This window comes from Sorex fumeus, unplaced genomic scaffold (genome assembly GCF_029834395.1).
Source record: "Sorex fumeus unplaced genomic scaffold, SorFum_2.1 ptg000100l, whole genome shotgun sequence".
In the NCBI taxonomy this organism is placed as follows: Eukaryota; Metazoa; Chordata; class Mammalia; order Eulipotyphla; family Soricidae; genus Sorex; species Sorex fumeus.
The window spans coordinates 8,473,608-8,493,412 of record NW_026606157.1 but is presented as its reverse complement, the minus strand read 5'-3'; the positions used below and the strand labels follow the sequence as shown (position 1 = coordinate 8,493,412).

Below are 19,805 nucleotides of genomic sequence, written 5' to 3'. Positions count from 1 at the left end.
CAGAGTACCTATAAGATGGGAAATGGCAGAAAAGTTGTTGAAATGCATGACTCCAGTTTGAGGTTTTACCCTTTGCATGACTCGGTTTTATTTTATCTGTTTGTAAAATGGGGACATTTGAATTTTGTGGGTTTTTTTATTGGTAGATTTTTTTTGTGGGGGGATATGATAGAAGAAAACTGTGTTCATCGCCAAAGTTTTCTGGTCAGTTTCATTCTAATGAACAGAACTGGAAATAACTTAGCTATAACACTGTCTAAAATTGCTACCTAAAATCTGACATTTCTATAATCTTGACAAAAGTTTTGTAAAAAGCATCTGCCGAGTCAGTGCCAGTTGAAAAGGAAGGACAAGTAGGAAAACTTACTTCAAAAAGTTTTATTCATGTGACATTCTGTTAAAAATTAAAACGCAGCCAAACACAGGAGTTTGATCATGACATTGCTCTAACCCTAGCTTGAAATCCACTGTAAACTTTGGAGAGGAATCTTTTGTGTGCCTAAATTGTAGTTATTACCTTTTTTTAATATTTATATTTCTTTCTTTTTTATTTTATTTTATTTTTTTATTAGTGAGACATATGAGGTACAGTTGTAGACTTACAAATTTTTGTGCTTGGGTTTCAATTACACAATGATCAAACACCCATGTAGTTATTACCTTTATAGAAGTTTGATGATCTTTTTCATGTGGGCCTGCTCCATATCTGTAGAGTATTTATTTCAAGGCTAGAAAACTGGTAGCTTTAAGTAGACTGGTAGCCTTTAAGAAACAGAATAATTGGTCCTCATTTTAAGAAAAGAGCTTACATGCCCACAGTGGCAGTGTAAACCATGCTTTTAGTTTTTTTTTTAATTCCCTTGCAATAACAGGGAATATGCTAAGATCAGAAAGATTAATGGGGGAAGAAGATAAACATTTAAGATGTAAAATGAGTTGAGAGGTCAAGCTAGAAAAATACAAAAGCTTATGGATTTAATTCATATTCATCCAAGCAAAGACACTTTGGCATCAACAGGCCCAAGGAAGAGGCTGAGCATTCTTCCAGCGTGAGTCTGGGCTGCATCCCGCTGGGTTAGTCTGAGTTGATGGATACTCATCTTCGCTGGCACTGCCCCTTCGCCTTCCTGCTTTCAGCATTAGAGTGGCAAATTCTTCATCTTGTGAGGAACCTTAGAAAATGCATCCGCAGCCCTCTGCCGGTCTCTTACCTCCCAAGTTAGATTGTTCTCGCCCAGATCTGTGCAAGGCAGCTACGGTTTCCTGTTGTCTATTTTGAATACAACATACATATTTTCTACTTTATTCATTTTGCAACAGCTGTTGTGGAAGCAGGCTGTAACTCAGTTCTTTCCATGAGGCATGGAAAAGAAAAGAGGGAGCCCCCACTAGACTGGCCAGGATTTAACAGTGTGTAAACTTTTCCTGGTGAAGGTTATTTGGGTTGCAAAGAGGGTAGGGGTCATAATATTTTTCTTCACTGGACTACTTAGACTCGCAGTTCTCAACAAATCTGACTGATGCTCAGTCCCCTCTGAGCTGCGAAACTCTTCTCGTGTGTGCTAGGGGAAAAAAGAAAACTCACACTGCTTGCTCTGGAGGTTTGCTTTTGATGGCTTAACTTGCTTGATTTCACAATGACCTTTGAAAACAAAGGGAATCAAAACTCGACTGGTTACTTAATTATTTTTGTCATCATTATTAGATGCTAAATAAATTAAACATGCCACAGATTTTATTTCAAGACATACACCATGCTAAGAATAAGTCACTTTTGATTATGGAACAATTTGCTGTGTATTTAGACTTCACCAGTAATGTGAGAGGGACGAGGGAAAGGGTTTCTGGAGGACCGGTTATTAACAGGAAGGCCAGATAAGGAGACAGGGGGGGAGGCCCCAAGTAGTACTTAAGGATATTAATTTGGGAAATAAAATTTTATATCCTATTTATAGTTTTGTCAGGAGTGTCTCTTGGGAGAGTGAAAATGACCGTGTCATTAAACCAAGTGAACTGATATTTTTAGAGAGGTCGATATCATTAAACTGAAGTAGATATTCTTTACTACATAAAACCATTTGGTGTGTTTGCTTATTTCGGAGGGGCGCAGCCAAACAGTGCACAGGTGGCCCCAAGGCCATCCCAGCTGGACTTAGCCAACCTAATCTCAGAGCTTATGCTCCCCCCAAAGGATGCTGGGGGTCATTTGGGCCACAGCTTGCTGCCTTCAGGGACCTTCAGGGCTAAGCCTGGTGGCTCCCACAGTGTTCACGTGGTGTCAAGGTTCAAATGCGGGTCCTTGTTCAAATAAGGCTCATTCCCTGATCCCTGAAAGCCATTGTTTTCCCACATCTCAGAACCAGCAGCTTCCCAAATGAAAGTCTACCCTCCTCTCAGAATGGATTGGCTGAACTGTTTGTCGTAAGTGCTTACGAACATGGCCCACAGCTTGTGCGTGTAAGCCTATGTGGCTACTCACCCCCCCCTTGTGAGAACATTTGCAAACCACTATGATTCTGGAAGTGATAAAAAATGAGGACCAAAGCGTTGCTTACCCTTCAGCTTTCTATAATAGGCTCAGCAATTAGGAAAAATTCTGTTTCCACCTATTTTTTTTTGTCTTTGAAACACACCAAATATTTCAGTGAGGTGGTTAGAATATTTTTCTGAGTCAAGGTGCTGCTGTCCGACCTGAATAGAGGTTTTATTTAAAAAGAAAATTCAGAATCATGCCCCGTGACTGTTTTCTTAGACTGCCGGGTCTTCCCTTAGTCTATAAATGCTCCTCTTCCACCTTCTCCATCCTTTTCTTCCCCCTTCTCCATCCTTTCCTTGAACAAGTGCACACACGGGTGTGAACTGTGCACAGGGATCTGTGCACACGTGCGCGTGCACACGCACGTGCACACACACACACACACACACACACACACACACCACCACCACCACCACCACCACCACCGCCACCAACAGTCCGAGTCCCAGTCCCAGGAGGGTCTTTCAAGGATAGAGCAAGAGAAACGATGCCAGTTCCTTTTTTTTCCAAGCGGTGGCTGTGCTAGTAGTACGAATTATTTCTGTGTGGGGTTGCCACCCAAGTTTGAAAGATACCTTTTTAGAGCCCCGAGACAGATAAGCTCTTCTTCACGCAATATTCTTTCACTCTATTTATAGTGAAATTTGAAATTTATACATGTGGCGACCATGTGTTTCAGGAAATTCCCCAGGACTTCTGCTGTTTTTAGACTCTGTTTCTTGAACTCAGAAATATACAGTTGTTAAACAGTTTGTCCCAACTTTGGGTTCAGATAAATACAGTAGGGCCTTTTCTTCTGTAATTAGCGTGACCAAGGAAAGATTGCTTTTAGCATAGGTAGAGGAGGTCGTTTTGGCGGATCCCTAGGCTTTCCCTTCCAAGCTGGTCTGCGCCTCAGGAATGGAGTATGTGGCCGTCCAGTGCTCGGAAGGCTTTCAGGATTCTGAGGAGCCGAGCATGTGGGGGAACTCGGGAGGTAAGCACTTTCACGCTGACTCAGAGAGCAGCCGTATGACTCCAGTCTGGCGCTGTCACGCCTGGTGATGGCGAGGCAAGAACAATGCCTCCCTTGAGAAGGGGGAAAAAAAGTGGAGCGCAGTCACAATTTTGATGTAAAATTTAAATCATCTCTCCACATCCTGTGGACTCCGAGCTGTCAAAGAGGCAAAATTCATGCTCAAATGGAAAATGCTTTTTATTTCCTTCAAAAGGAGACCCTCTCTAGCTATGAAAACACAGTTTGGAACCACAAATCTTAATGCCATATTATCCACCGTAATTTATAAAGAGTCCAAACAAAAGGACTTTGCCATTTGTAATCTGTAGCTGCCAGAAGGTGAAAGTTTCTGTTTCTGTTTGTTTCTGATTAATGACAAATGTATAACAATACATGAATTAAGTAATTTACAGCAAATTACTATTTATGGCTTTGTATTGTTTGCTTCAAACCTCGTATTTGGTCATTCTACCTACAGATTCATTTCTCTTCAGCATTTAACAGTGGAAATCATTTCTATTTTATAGAGCTGGTTGAATTTTCTCTATTTGACAATTAAAAACATTCTGTAATAAAATGTTTCATAACTTCAGTGAACATCGGTGTTCACAGTTGTTTTAGAAAGTAAAACTATAACAAATATTTAATAAGTTAAATGAAAGTAGGATTTTGAAAAATTGCAAATTCTTATGTTGCACAGTTTTTTCCAAAAATATCAAAGATTTTGTTAAATTGTTTATTCTTCTATTCACGAAAGTGACTTGAAATTTAGACATCATAATTTCTTACCAATCCATTACTCCTAATGTCTTGTAGGCATATAATGGTATCTGCTTTTTGAAATATTAAAATATTATAAAATTATTATTTAGACGATAGCACAGCAGGTAGGACATTTGCCTTGCACACGGCCGACCCAGCCGACCCAGGTTCGATTCCTCCACCCCTCTCTGAGAGTCCAGAAAGCTACTGAGAGTATCTCGCCCTCACAGGAAAGCTTGGCAAGCTACCCGTGACATATTCGATATGCTAAACACAGTAACAAGTGTCACAGTGGAGACTGGGCCCACTCGAGCAAATTGATGAACTGTGAGAGGACAGTGACATTAATTAGCGTCTAACTAAATTAATTTCTTCATTTTTAAAAAATTTTGATATTGAATCACCGTGGGATACAGTTACAAAGCTTTCATGATTGAGTTTCAGTCATAAAATGATCGGACACCCATCCCCTCCACCAGTTTCCGCCACCAATGTCCCCAGTATCCTCCCACCACCCCCATCCCCCCCACCCCCTGCCTCTATGACAGACAATTTCCTCTTCCTCTCTCTTTACTTTTGGGCATCATGGTAGGCACTTTGTAAATATGGTTCAGTTTGATAATAATATAATGAGGCATGAAGATAAGATGTTTTAGCTGACATACTTTTATTTACTAGGACAGCGGGAGGGGGTTTGCCTTGCGTGCTACAGGCCTGGCCGAGCTGGGTTCAATTCCTCCGCCCCTCTCGGAGAGCCCGGCAAGCTACCGAGAGTATCTTGACCCACACAGCAAAGCCTGGCAAGCTACCCATGACGCATTCCATATGCCAAACACAGTAACAGAAGTCTCACAGTGGAGACGTTACTGGGCCCATTCGAGCAAATCGATGAACAATGGGAGGACAGTGCTACAGTGCTACATTTATTTACCTAGATAAACTTGGGGCTTTGAGCCAGGTACTTGTTACTCTTGATGGACTCATCTTATTTAGAAAACTGTGGTGGGGTTGCCATTTTCACAGCACACTGTCTAATTTTGAAAAGTAGTTTTGATACAATTATTAATGGAACTCTAATAAGGATATAGAAAATGACTGAAAATTTTAATTTTGAGTTGTTAGAGGATAGAATTTTGCTAGTGTAAATGCTTACCTTTCATATGTTATTTTGAAAATGAAGAGAAATATCAGCTCTTGGCAATGCATCAACCCCTGGGTACCAAGGGGAGTGACCGAGCACTTAGCCCTGAGCACAGCTGGGTGTGGCCCCAAGCAGAAGAAATAGAATCAGACATTGAAAAATGACTTGTATGAAGCATTTCTGAAATAGGCTGTTCTCCTCTGTTGAAGGGGTCTTCTATATTGTCCATCCTTCCTGGAGAGAACCCCTCTTCTGTGTTTGCTCTTTGCTTCCGTCTTTGGAAAGTAGAAAGGAGTCGGGGACAACTATTTGGGAAGGGCGATCATGGAAGTAGAGAGAAGGGCAGGAAAGTGGCTGAAGTTAAACGTGATTCTGTTCTCACCAGACAGGAGGTCACTGGTCCCAGTGCAGAGCCTGTCTCAGAACTAACTATGGCATAGAGTGAACACAGGGCGGGTCTTGGCAAGGGGTGCTCTGAACGTTTATGAGGACTTTGGCTTTTTTTTTTTCTGTTTGGGTCACACCCAGCGATGCGCAGAGGTTACTCCTGGCTCATGCACTCAGGAATTACTCCTGGCGGTACTTGGGGAACCATATGGGATGTCGGGGATCGAACCCAGGTCGGTCGCGTGCAAGGCAAATGCCCTACCCACTGTACTATCACTCTGGCCCAGGACTTTGTCATTTTCAGCGAACATTTTCATTACAGTTTTAACATCTTTAATGTTGATAAAATTTTCTCTACAAATGTAAATTGCATTTCAGAACAGGACAGTACATTTATTTTTTTTCAGAAATAACTGAGCCTCCAATTAATTTTGAGTTTAGATTTACACGCTTGGGAGGTTTTGTTTATGAATATGAGTGGAAGTCGCTTTCTGCTTCCTGGGCCAACTGTCTAGTAAGGACCATGGGGAGTTTAGTCTTATTTGCCATTCTATGTTACCTGCTTTTATGTTTCTGTGAAATTTATGTTCCAGCTTTCATTTATGGTATATAAATGAAAGTTTATATACCAGGCTCTGACGTACTTGTTCTTGCCACAGAATAACAGTACCATGTGAGAAGCGACAGGTTGACGGGAAAAGAGATTGGCATGGTCTGTATCAGAAACTGATGACAGGGAGTTTGATAGAAGTCGGAAAATAGTGGAAATTTTTGGAAAAGTCTGTTTATTCTTGAGATGTGCTATTTAAGATGTAGTTTCTGTTCAGGGTTGGACAGCAACTCTCTTACGTAGTGGCCAACTCATTTGATCCCTGATCCTTCGTGGTCCCCCAAGCACCACTTAACACATTGCCAGAAGAAGCCCCAGGTTATGATCGAAGGTGTCCCAAAGGCCCCCAAGAAATCTATTCTAAAAACTTTTGGAAATTGCTTATAAAGTATAAATATGTGCTCACAGCATAAACACAAAACCAAAAATAGAAAAGTGAAAATGTTTAAATTATGTAAAGGAAAAGTCATAAACAAAACAGTTACTGAAATTAATAGATTGGGAGTAATGAAACTCCGTTCCTTTTATAAAAAGGTTCACTATGTTTATATAATTCTATGTTTATAAATCAAGTCGAAGTGTTGTTGCATTCATTTGAATCAAAACCTGTCTATTCAAGCTGAAAGTCTGGGCTGATTTGCCATATTGAATAGGGACATTCTATTGTGAAGGAAACCTTCGATAAAACAGTAGAGTATAATTCCTAATCCTGATTAACCTTCTTACAAAAAAATCTTAATTACAAAAGGAAGTAGATAAATAAATGTGAATGTCCTGAATGAATACTTTTGTTATTAGGAAAATTGGAGACAAATAATTTCAAGACGAGTTGTATAATATTTGGACTTGAAGGCTTGCCAGTTTTAATTGTCTTTCTATATTATGCTATGTGTATTGTGTCTTCTGCTCTATTTACTAATTTTCTTTTAGAAAGACTACTTTTTTTTTGAATTCTGTTATTAGCCCGTAGACTAAGTAGTATAGCAAAAGAGAGCTTACACCACTTTTATGACTCAATTTCTTCTTGAATAAAAATAAAGAGGATAAAAATGCTTAAATCATCAGAGTATAAGTCAGAATTAGAATTTGCTATAAATATTGGTTAATTTTAATTAATCACACTTGCATTTAAAACATTATGTTGAATTATTTGCTTTCACTACAATCATTCTTATTATTTTGTAGTTTGAGTACCACACATGGTAGTGCTCAGGGCTCACTCAGGGCTCTGGGTAAGGAATTACTCCTGGTGCTACTCAGAGGACTTTATACAGTGCTGGGATTTAAACCTGGGTCAGCCCATACATAGCACACCTCTTAATCCCTGTACTATCTCTCCAGCCCCATAGCTCTTAGTTTATTATTATCTGCTATTTCTTCTTCATTTTTTACATATTTTCTGGTTAGGGGACCATACCCTGTGGTGCTCATGGCTTCCTCCTGGCTCTGTTCTCGGAGATCACTCTTATCAGTGCTTGGGAAACTATATGGGACACTAGGGATTGAACCCAGGGCCAATCACATGCAAGGCAAGTGCCCTACTGGCTGAGCTATCGCTCCGGCCCCTATTTCATTTATAAATACAGTAAACTGAGACATTTTAAGAGAGTGGCTTTTATAGTTACCTTCAGAATGGCCTTTCTCATTATATATTTCTCTTATTGCCAATATTGTTTTTGAAATTATAGAAATAATTTCTATCTTTGCATTATCTCACCAAATCACTCCTCTGTCTGGTTTCCATCTTCATCATTCCATCAGTTATTAAGTTCTGTGGATTTTTCATTCTGAATTGTTACTTTGATTATGTTACTGTGTGGCTTACGATCCATCACTAGTTACTTTTTGCCTTCGATATCAACTTAAAAGTTTGGTCTGGCAACTCAAAGAAGATAAAATTTAAACGAGAATCAGTTAACATCTGGTCCTTAACTTTTATATTTATCTGCGTTTTCTCTTCTTAGAATCCAGTTCTTTTACCAAAACATTCTATACGCTAGCTTATGTTATTCCCTTCAACTTCTGTGATTTGTTAATAGCATTTCTCCTCCTCGAATCTTCTCTTCTCACCTATTGGCATCTGCTTCATTCTCATTACTCTGCTAAATGTTTTTTAAAAAAATTTTATTAGACACCATGAGGTACAGTTGTAGACTTACACATTTTTGTGCTTGGGTTTCAATTATACAATGATCAAATACCCATCCCTCCACCAGTGCCCATTTCCCACCACCACGGGTCCCAGTATCCCTCCCAACGCCATCCCCATCCCAAATAAAGGGTGTTGGGAGGATCCTCCCAGGGGGAGAAGCATGCTGAAAGTAGACTATAGACTCTGCTGAATTTTTAAACTTGAGAGAATCATTCTCTGATTATTTTATTTTCAAGACATCATTTTTGGATCATCTGTTTTCCACAATACCTGTATTTTTTAAAAAGTCACCTGCCTTCAGATAGTCTCAATTCCTTAGTTATGTTGCCATTAGTTGCGCATGATAGTATTTAAATGCTTTCCCTTTAATGAATGAATGGCTGGATGATGGAAATCTGTTTGCTGTGTACCCCAGAGCTGTAACTTTCCTTAGGGCAAATCAGAGGGTTCTCATTTCTGAGTAGCCCGTTTTCTTCATAACACAAAGGATACTTGCCTGGCACGAAATACTCATTCAATTTTCTCATTTATTCATAGAAAAAGGCATGTAGTGCCAACTGTATACTAGGAACCGTGCTGCCATATAACTATCTCATTCCGCATGGAGCGTTAGACGATTCGGGGGAAAATACAGAGCAGTTTGGAGAGGCCTTTATCATACTGTCATATTGTTAGCATTAATCTTCAAGAAATAAAATGAAGAAGTCATAATCAGACCTGGCTCACTAGAATTATATTAAGTGCAGAATGCACTGGGTGACAAGGGATTCAAGAAACTAAAATGTATATTCTTGTTTTACCAGTGCTTTTGTTCTAGTTTTGATATGTGTATATTAATAGGGAAATAAAGAAAAACAAATACTTGAATGAATGTCACTGGTTGTGCAGATGTTCGATTATCATCCTGAATCCTGATGAGAGTTGTTGATGTAGTTTGAGGTGAAGGGAAAGTTTCTTTAGCAACGATAGACAGGGAAGTCTCCAGACAACACTAGGGTTTGATTTATATAATATATATGTGTACATGCATATATATATATATGTGTGTGTGTCTGTGCGCGCGCAGTTTTGATACATAATTGTGAACCTTAAAATAATATTATTCTAAAAGAATAACCAGTAGAAGGCACTGCTTCCAAGGACGTTAAATTATCCAGTCAAAGGTTAACACATTTAGAAAGGGGAAAAAAGAAACTTTAAGGAGAAATCTACTAAATAAGGAAACTGATTTCTATTCTGGGTTTTAAAATTTCACATTTGTTATATATATATATATACATATATATATATATGAATTTCTTTGACTTTGTACACTTGTCATTTTCCAGACTAACTGGAGCAAAGATCATAACCCAATCATACAAAGTCTGAAGCAGTCAGTAGGTGATTTCCCCCGTAATAGTTCTATTAATAAGTATCAAGCATTTTTTTGTAAAGTTAGTTCACTGTTAGATTTTGTACTTACCTATGGAAATTACACAAGCACCTTAAGCCTAATTACTTAGGAAAAAACAGAAGAGGAAAAAACACCACGGTTTACCATCTCCTTTATAGAAATTTTTACGAAGAAAATTAGTTTTAGGGTCTGCAGAAATTGTACAGAGGGTTAAGGAGCTGGTATTGCATGCAGCCAAGCTGGTTCCTTCCCTGACCCATCTGATCCCCAATCCCACCAAGAACGATCTCTAAGTGCAGTCCCAGGAACAATCCCGGAGTATTGCCCCAAAACAAAAAAACTAAGAAAGTTAAATGACTGAGCTAGATCTCCTTTTTTTCCCCTGACAATAATGCCGTGATTTCTAAGCATACTTGTTCTATAAAAATAGCTCTCACAGTTTCTAACCAGAGTTAGGAAATAGAAAGTTTCTGGTTTTAGTTGCTGTTCATTTAATAGATACTTATTGAAAGGCTAGTATTTTTAGAATAGACTCTAAATTCTGGGTGAGTAAGCTGTGTACAAAGCAGTAGTGGTGAAAGAGGAAGTGGATGTTCATTTTTTTTGGTGGGGGGCGGTGGCGTGGGCTCTCAAGGGATTCTCAGGGGACCTTGGCATCACTTGGGGGGAATGTTTGGCCATGCTATGCAGGCTGAACAGTCGGATGCTTGGACCCAGTGACCTGGTGGCGCAGTGTTGCTCAGGCCCAGAGGTTGGTACCTTCAAGGCCACTCTGTTTACTTAGGAGCAGGGACACGTGGTGTTAGGGATCAAACACAGCGCCTAGAGCATACAAGGCCCTCTAGCCCCGGTGGTGCTGATTTATCAGGTATAAGCTTGAAAGTCTTCACTGGGGAAGGGTGTTAGAGCAGAGACGGAAGCGTAGTGAGGTAAAGCTATAGGAGACAAATACGCTCAAGTGGTACACGTGTTTCCTGGTATTGGGTAATGAACTTCCAAGTTACCTTACTACCAAGTTAAGTATTAACTTAGCTCGTATTTCCTGACGTGGGTGATACCACCCCACTGTGGAGGAGGGTGCTTGAACAACGCAGGTGGGCTCTCATAGCCAGGATGTAATTGGGGGGCACTTCTTGTTCACTCAAAGAATGTAGATTTCAGTGAGCTCTGATTAATTTCCTTTCAGCAAAGGGATGGTGGGCCAAGTAAGTCTGTGGACCTCTGCTTTGATGTGCAGGTCAATTCACCAGCAGGTGTGGAGCAGAAGTTCTAAAGTCATGTGTTTGTAGGACTAATTCCTTTCAGAAGAGAGAAAGAATCGTGTCCTCAGTGTTTCTGGCTTCTAGAAGCCACCTACATTCCTTGGCTTATGGTCTCAGTCTGATTGCAGAGTTGGTAGAATGCCCTTTTTGGTTCCTTTCTCCTGCCTCCTCTTAATAATTATATTGATCATTAAAAAAAATATATATATATATATATATATATATATATATATATATATATATAGTTCTGGCCTTACACTCAGCTCCTGGGAGAGAACAAGGCAGAGTCTCCTACCCTATGCCTGACTGTCTCCACCAGGGCCCAACAACTGAAGACCACCGAGGCCCAGCCAAGGCCATGCTGGGACCACTCTCCACACACTTGGATGAGCCTCACGCATAAAAGAACTGACAGAGGAACCCAGGTGTGTGGGACCCGGGGCTGAGATCTCCAAGCCTGCACAGTTTGGGACTGGACCTGCCAGTAACTAGACAGTTACACCCACCAACTGCTGTGTAACTCCAACAACGGCCAGGATCCAGAGATCATCACACTCAGCTCCTGGGAGAGAACAAGGCAGAGTCTCCTACCCTATGCCTGACTATCTCCACCAGGGCCCAACAGCTGAAGACCATCGAGGCCCAGCCAAGGCCATGCTGGGACCACTCTCCACACACTTGGATGAGCCTCACGCATAAAAGAACTGACAGAGGAACCCAGGTGTGTGGGACCCGGGGCTGAGATCTCCAAGCCTGCACAGTTTGGGACTGGACCTGCCAGTAACTAGACAGTTACACCCACCAACTGCCGTGTAACTCCAACAACGGCCGGGATCCAGAGATCATCACACTCAGCTCCCGGAAGCGCGACATCTTATCGTCTCATTCCTAATTTGGTCAAACTGGCAGGCTACCAAATGTAACATGCCCACACGGCAGAGTCTGGCAAACTCCCCGTGGTATACCCAATATGCCAAATACCAGTAACAATGATGGGTCTCATTCTCCTAACCCTGAAAAAGCCTTGAATATGGCACTTTAAAAAAAAATCTCAGGGCTAGGACGAAGAAGACGTTACTGGCACCTGCTCGAGGCAATCTACGAACAACAGGGTGGTCGAGATCGTCGTGATCTGGCCTTACACCTGGCAATGCTCTGTTTGGAGCCCAGGGCTACTGTTTGTGGGCCAAGGCGTCAGTGATTTTAAAGTTGTGTTGTGTGTAATTCTAGTGTGCATTCTAGGTTGAGAGTCACTGACTCAGTGTCCCATTGTACTCTCATACCTTCTCCCCGGCCCCCGGATTTGCCATGTGTAGCTGATTCCTTTCATGTCCTCCTTTAATTGACTGGATGCCTGTTCCACCGTTTTTGGGAACTCCTTGAACATCCTCAATGTTTTATCTTTGAATTCTTTATCGGAGAGATTGTATTTGTGGGTATTCCCTGTCGAGGCTTTTCTTTTTTTAGTCCACTCCTCCTGGTAGGGATCTGCGCTGTTTCTTCACGGTGCTGCGGTAGTATGGAGGTGGGACCCTCCAGTTCACTTATTAATGTCCCCCTCTTGCTGCGAGGGAAGATTCTGGATGAGCTCGTTTGGTGATGTTCTACCTTTTTCCCTTCAAGAAAACGAACTTCCTCTTTGGTGCTCCTCTGTGACGTATATGGGTTCTCTAATGCAGCTTCAGGGGATGTGTTCTTTTACATAGCCTTGTTCAGGTTCTTGTGTTCACCATTATTTTGGTGAGTTTTTGGAATATTTTGATTGCCATAGTCTAGTGGACTATTGGCTTAATCTGCTTGGCATAGCCAGGCTGTCCTCAGGAGAATGAGGTAATGGAGATTGCGATACCACTCCAAAGCGCTATGAATGTGCGTGTAGCTTATCCCAAGAGGAGAGATCCTGTTTACTCTAATGTCTTGGGCATGGAGAGTGACCATCAATAACAGAGAACTCTGCCTGTTTTAAAATTACTTTTATCTGTGGACCACATCAAGGAGACTAGTTAAGGATAAGTTGCTTCTTGGGAAAACAAGTGGTGTCTTACCTAGAGACTGTTTTGCACCTGCTCCATTCGTATCACTCAGCAACCTCAGGATTATTGTAGACTAGAGAGAGGATCTGGATACTTTTCCTTGAATCCTCCTGTGTCCCAAGCAAATATGAAAGTTAAACTTGTGTCTCACTTTCTAAAAGCAACTCTGTGTCTTTACTTTATAATTTCTTCCTCCATTTAATTTATTTCTTCTCCCTTTATTCCAAGCTTTAAGTTTATTAATTTTCCTCCAAATGCAATTGGTTGACCATTCACTGAAGTAGTGCAGGATCTCTGTTGGCCTAGGCAAGCCTCAGATACATTCTCCTTTCCTTTGAAATCTTCTCAGTCAGTTTGCATCTTAAAAGAGACACAGTTGCATTTAAAAAATTGGATAAGTAGCTTTCACAGAGTAAGTGATCAATACATTGTTTTTTATTTTAAAAAAGATTTTACTTAGGCTTGAGGGCTGGAACAATAGCACAGTGGTAGGGCGTTTGCCTTGTGCATAGTCAGCCTTGCCGGGTTCGATTCCTCCACTCCTCTTAGAGAGCCCAGCAAGCTACAGACAGTATCTTGCGCTCACGGCAAAGCCTGGCAAGCTACCCATGACATATTCAATATGCCAAACACAGTAACAACAAGTCTCAAAATGGGAGATGTTACTGGGCCCGCTTGAGCAAATTGATGAACAACGGGAGGACAGACAGACAGACAGACAGACAGACAGACAGATTTAGGCTTGACATTAGGCCTTCATTCTTTCAGGAGCCCAGGCTGCCAGCTGGCTTCCTTTGAGATTTGCAGTACTGTTTAGATTGTTTTCCATGCTTGTATTTCCAATGAGGCACCCATCACTGGTGTACCCACCCCCTCCGCAAAGAGAGCGATGTCCCTCCCTTTCAGGCCCCCCCACCCCCCAAGTCCATCATGTGAATCCATTCTCTTGTTGCATTGCTTTTGGCACTTTCTTGCTATCTTCTGCTTATCTTTGAGCCCCACATATGAGAAGGATCATTCTGCATCTATTCCTTTCCTTCTGAATGCATTCAGTGTGAAAACCTCTAGTTCCACCGATATTGCTACAAATTGCATGATTTTGTTCTTTTTTGCACCTGTAGTATTCCATATATTATATATATATATATATATATATATATATATATATATATATAACAACGTTTTGATCCGTTCATCTAGAGTTGGACATTGGAGTTGTTTTCATATCTTGGCCATTATATTAAGTGTGGTGATGGACACATGTGTTCGTATATCATTTCAAATGAATATTTTGTGTTTTGAGGATGAAATTATATCTCTGCATTGTGCATGGTAGTTGTGTTCTAACTTTTTGGATTGATCTCAGTATTTCTTTCCAAGGGTTGGAGCGATAGCACAGCGAGTAGGGTGTTTGCCTTGCACGCAGCCAACCTGGGTTTGATTCCTCCATCCCTCTTGGAGAGCCCGGAAAGCTACTGAGAGTATCCCGCTGCATGGCAGAGCCTGGCAAGCTCCACATGGCGTATTTGATATGCCAAAAACAGTAACAACAAGTCTCACAATGGAGACATTACTGGTGTCCACTTGAGCAAATCAATGAACAATGGGAGGACAGTGCTATGGTCCTATAGAGGTTAAATCAGTTGACTTTCCCACCAACATTGGCTGGGAGTTCCTTTCTCACCACAACCTGGTTGTTTTTTTGTTATAAACCATTCTCAGTGGCATGAGCAAATATCTCATTGTTTTTATCAGTATTTCCCTAATCAAGAACAGTTTTTATCCAGACACAGCACTGAGTTAAAGACCACTATTATATCATCATAGTTTCATGAATTATTTTTCTGCTTGAATATACTCTGTGTCTAACGTCTTTTTCTCTGAAGCCTGAGTTTTTTATTCAGTGGTAAGCCTAGCAGTCCACGAAAGGAAGGATAAACAGACGACCTAATGAATACACAAGACCATACTTTAGCCTAGATTCTTACTGTTCCAAGGGCCGCCTTGCTTTACAACACAGTTGTTTAGTGTAATCTTCAGGAATCAGAATCCTACATATCTCAGGAAGACCCTGCATAAAAGTTTATGCTGTCTTCTTGATGCTCTCTGAGGTTAATGAGACATTCCCAAAGATAATGAGTCTACCCAAAAGTAAACCTTTGAGTAGATGAGCAAAATGTCAAAAATTGAATGTTAATGAAGATTTTGTTACCAATGTTTTTCCAAAGTACTGTGAGTCATACTAAACATGAATGCTGTGACAAATTGAACACTCTACATAATTTGTAACTTACCTTTTAGAAACTTAGCATGTTGAATTATGACTATCTAAAATTTAATGTTTTCTAACATATTTAAAGACTCTTCAGCCAGGGAGATAGCTCAGAAGACTGGAGCACATACTATAAACACTGAAGGCCCAGGTTTGATCCCCACTACCGTATGCCTCCCTGAGCACTTCTGGGAACAACCCCCAACTGTACAAGGAGAAGCCCTTTAAGGATACAGCACAAAAATCAAACGGGAAGAATTTTTTACCTAAGTTGTATCCAGATACTTAAAGTCCAGCATATTGAGAACTTTCTATAATTCTCTGAGAATGGAATTGAAAGGAACATGAAATATATAATCATTTAGGGTTAGCGCCTCAGGGCCCGTGGCTCTTGCTTGCTGTGGTTTAGGTCATATATGTTTTCCCCCATAGAATTATGTAACTGCATATACTGATATTTATTGATATTTAGAGAGGGTGCATTTATCTAGTTGTACAGGAAAAGAATGTGGTTGCTGGAATGACTAGATGTTTGGTTATATCTTAACCCTCTATACCTTATCTACTTTGGTCTTTTTGTTTTGTTGACTGAGTTTGTATCCACATCATCAGTAATCAAGTGAAATGAAGTAAATAATTAGTGAAAAAATTATCATGTCTCCTGAAAGTGCGCTGATTGTGTTCAGTTCAGAAAGGCCAGTTCATCTAGCCTTTTTGTCTTGCTCACTCAAGAGGCTGGGTCTCTCTTGTCAACAGACTGGACTTTCCCAGCAGTGACAGAGCAGTCATACATTAGACCTAGGAAGGCATCAGAATATCAGTTTTTTTAATTCAAGCAAGAATAATAATTCTTTTGCAATCTAGTTTATGTAATAGTTTCATTGTCTCCTGATAGTCAGACTATATGTGAAATCGAGAAACAGTCCAAAATCCCTGTATTGATTGACTCATGAATCATTTCACAAAGCCTGAGTATTTTCTGTGTTTTATGTTGGCCCAGTTATCTGTATTAGAATCAGGGATTTGCCTGGGCAAGAGTATAGAAGCAGTCAGTGAGCATTAAATATCTATAGGGTAGAAAATTTTGTATATCTTTTGATATATCAATTTGGTGATAGATGAGACTTAAAAACTATTTTCCACTCTTTTGCTTCAATTCCTAACTTACATAATCCCAAACTAGACTATCCTTATAGAGACTTTTGCAGTGAGATCAGGACTAGTATCTCAAGTCGCCAAACTTCCTAAATGCGAAATATCTTGTCCCTCTCCCTTTTAGACAGTGCTTATGTGGTAGCCCCTTACTGTTCCCTGCTCTTTGTTCAGTTGATCAGAACCCTGCTATTGGCATTCTTCTTTAGCAGTTGCTAATACAATTGACCAGTTTATTGTTAAATCCGTCTGGCCAGGGAGCACGTCTCTTCTGGCAGACTTCGAATTTCATGTTGACAAGCTTGACGCTTCGGAGGCCATCTGCTTTCCTCATTTGGGGAGTTGTTGGTTTTTGTTTGTTTGTTTTTGAGGGTGGCGGGTCACATTGTAATTTTAAAGTTTGTAAAATAAATAGACACTATTGTTTATTGAGCATCTACTCGGTCCTAAAAGCTCTACTAGTCAGTTCTGATAGGCTACAGATTTCTTCCCACCAAAAACTTCACAGTATAGATGTTATATATCACTTTAAAGATGTGTGACTTGAGATCTATTAAAGGAAGTCTCATGGCCTTGTAAACAGCAGAATCTGGTTGTTAATCTATTTGCTCGATTCCAGAGCCCTTCCTGATTTTACTGTACTGTTATTAATAGAATAACTTCAGTTCCCAAATATACTTTTCTTTTGGAACACCAGAAATAATTCAATTCAGCAAGGATTAGAGGCCTATCTTAGTACATTTTAAATTTAAAAATCAGAGGCTGGAAAGGCAACACTGGGATTATTAGGCTGTTTGCCTTACATGTAGCAAATGCTGATTTGAATCCTGGAACTATGTATGGTTTCTCAGGAGTGATCCCTGAGCACAGCGCTGGGAGTAAGTCCTGGATACAGCTTTATGTGACCCTCCCCCCAAAAAAATAAATAAATAAAAGTCAGTGTGTATGTGAAGGAAATGAGGTGGCAACTACATAATACCTTTGTACCTGCTATCTCAATAGCCTGAAATTGCAATGGATAATTCTATAAATGCTCTTCATTGAGTAAAAATTGCAACCGTTTCAAGATGAGATCAAATTATAAATCGAAAGGGTCTTTTTATGCTTTAAAAAATTGAAATCGGTGCTGCTTCTCTGCAGAGCATTTAATAGAAGAAGGAACTTTCTATTGAACTAAAAATATATGCTTTATATTTACCCACCGATATTATTCTCCGTCAGGAACAAGTACCAAAAGTGTTGACTTCAAGGACAGAACACAGTGCAGTGGTTGCCTGAGCTGACCCAGCTTGGGTTCCCAGACTCGAAACCCCTGAGTATGATGGGATAGTCCTAGTAGTCTCAGAGCCTACCCAGTAGAGCTCCTAAGCACCACTGGGCTCACCTTTGTACTTCCAGACCCTCAGAGCCCAAGGAGCACCACATCCTCAGACTCTAGTGTCGAACCACTGGCCTGGTGGGCTGAGAATGGTTGGGAGAGACCCCAGGCCCCTGAGCAGTGCTTGGGGACTCCCACTCCTCTTATCCCCCATGCCCATTTCTTAGTTCTCCAGATGCAGTGCCATATCCGCTATACTAAGCAAAACAGCCCATGCTCATTTGGGTTTTAAACCAATGCAGGAAGTCCGGGTAGAAAATCTGAGCCTCCATGCCAAACTTTGTCATGAACTGTAGACATAAAATGGGGGGTATTTTTATCCTCTTACCTTTTTACTGCCTTGCACATTTTACATTAGAACTAACTGGCCACTGCTTTGGGGTGGTAAGAGAGAAGTGGACCTCAGTTGTTTCAGATGAAGAGATTAGAATTCTTTGGTGCATAATAAGCTTAAAGCAAAGATGAAACTTTTGTTGGCAGCTCAAGGAAGGAGCCAATATTTCTACATTTAGCAGTCATCTTTTCTATATAAATATGAATTCAGTAGGATGGCATTCATTTATTTTGTTTATAGTTTAATGAAAGAAATCTTAGTTATTTCCCTGATTTTAACTGCTTACCATATTTGCTATTCATAATTGTTCTGTCTTGAATAAGGTCTAGCAAAGTGAAAAACTAGATGGGTATTTTTCTTCCCTTTAAACTGGAACAGTCTTTCATAATGCAGTGTTCTGAGGTGCATTCGCTTGTTTAGGAAGCCAGAATACAAGAGAGTGCTATATTAGTGTATTATTCTCACAACAAACAAGCACTGTTCTGTTGCTACCTGCTTGGCCATTGTTTCTGATTGTGTGTGCTTTGCAGTGGTATTTGGATGGTTTCCTGCTCTCTGCCAGCACAAAAAGGCATTTCTGTTACAATGGCCTCTAACCACACAATGACGGCATTAAGGATTTATGTGGAGGTTTCATTATTTTCTCCTCTTTTGTTCCTTCCAGGATGTCTTCCAAGCGACCAGCCTCTCCGTATGGGGAAGCAGATGGAGAGGTAACCATGGTGACAAGCAGACAGAAAGTGGAGGAAGAGGAGAGTGGCGGGCTTCCGGCCTTTCACCTTCCCTTGCATGTGAGTTTTCCCAACAAACCTCACTCTGAGGAATTTCAGCCAGTTTCTCTGCTGACGCAAGAGACTTGTGGCCGTAGGACTCCCACTTCTCAGCACAGTACAATGGTAGGTTTCTCCTGGGCTATTGTGCCTACACTTGCTTTGTGACCAGTCTCCTCTCAGAGTTTGGCTTAAGTCCTCTGATTTATAATTACTGTCTACCTAACGGCCGGGCACTAGATTGATTGCTAACATTTTCAAAATCCTTCTAAGAAACTGATTCCAGTAGGAAGTAGACTGTGCGTGTGTTTGCTTCCCCAGACTCCTTCTTTGGAAACACAGTGCAATTAAAAGAGCAAACCTAGAAATATGATGATAGTGTTAAAGTAACACAGGCACAATTAGCGTGAAAGTTTGAAGTCAGAGCATTCCTAATCAAGTGTTTTTCGAGATAGTTTCCACATCGTTTGGACTTTTCCGCCACAGTAAATCAGTGTTTCTCCTGTTTTCTTTGGTTGCCATTATTTAGCCAGCTTGAATTCCAACATTTCTTACAGTGCTGAGCATGGCATAGAAGAATCTGTCTCAGAGAGACTCCGATTCTCTAGGTTGATAGCACAAAC

At 40.6% G+C, this 19,805-nt stretch overlaps 1 protein-coding gene across 5 annotated transcripts in view; it reads left to right on the top strand.

Moving 5' to 3' along the window:
- The window catches only part of SOX5 (SRY-box transcription factor 5), a 445,641-nt gene that overhangs the window by 43,001 nt on the left and 382,835 nt on the right, over nt 1–19,805 (top strand). For 3 of the 5 annotated variants that reach the window (XM_056134637.1, XM_056134638.1, XM_056134636.1), the window contains exon 2: nt 19,077–19,308. In XM_056134637.1, the coding sequence (XP_055990612.1) occupies nt 19,077–19,308 (232 nt within the window). The remainder of the gene's footprint in view (nt 1–19,076; nt 19,309–19,805) is intronic. The other 2 variants (XM_056134640.1, XM_056134639.1) reach the window with 1 other exon arrangement.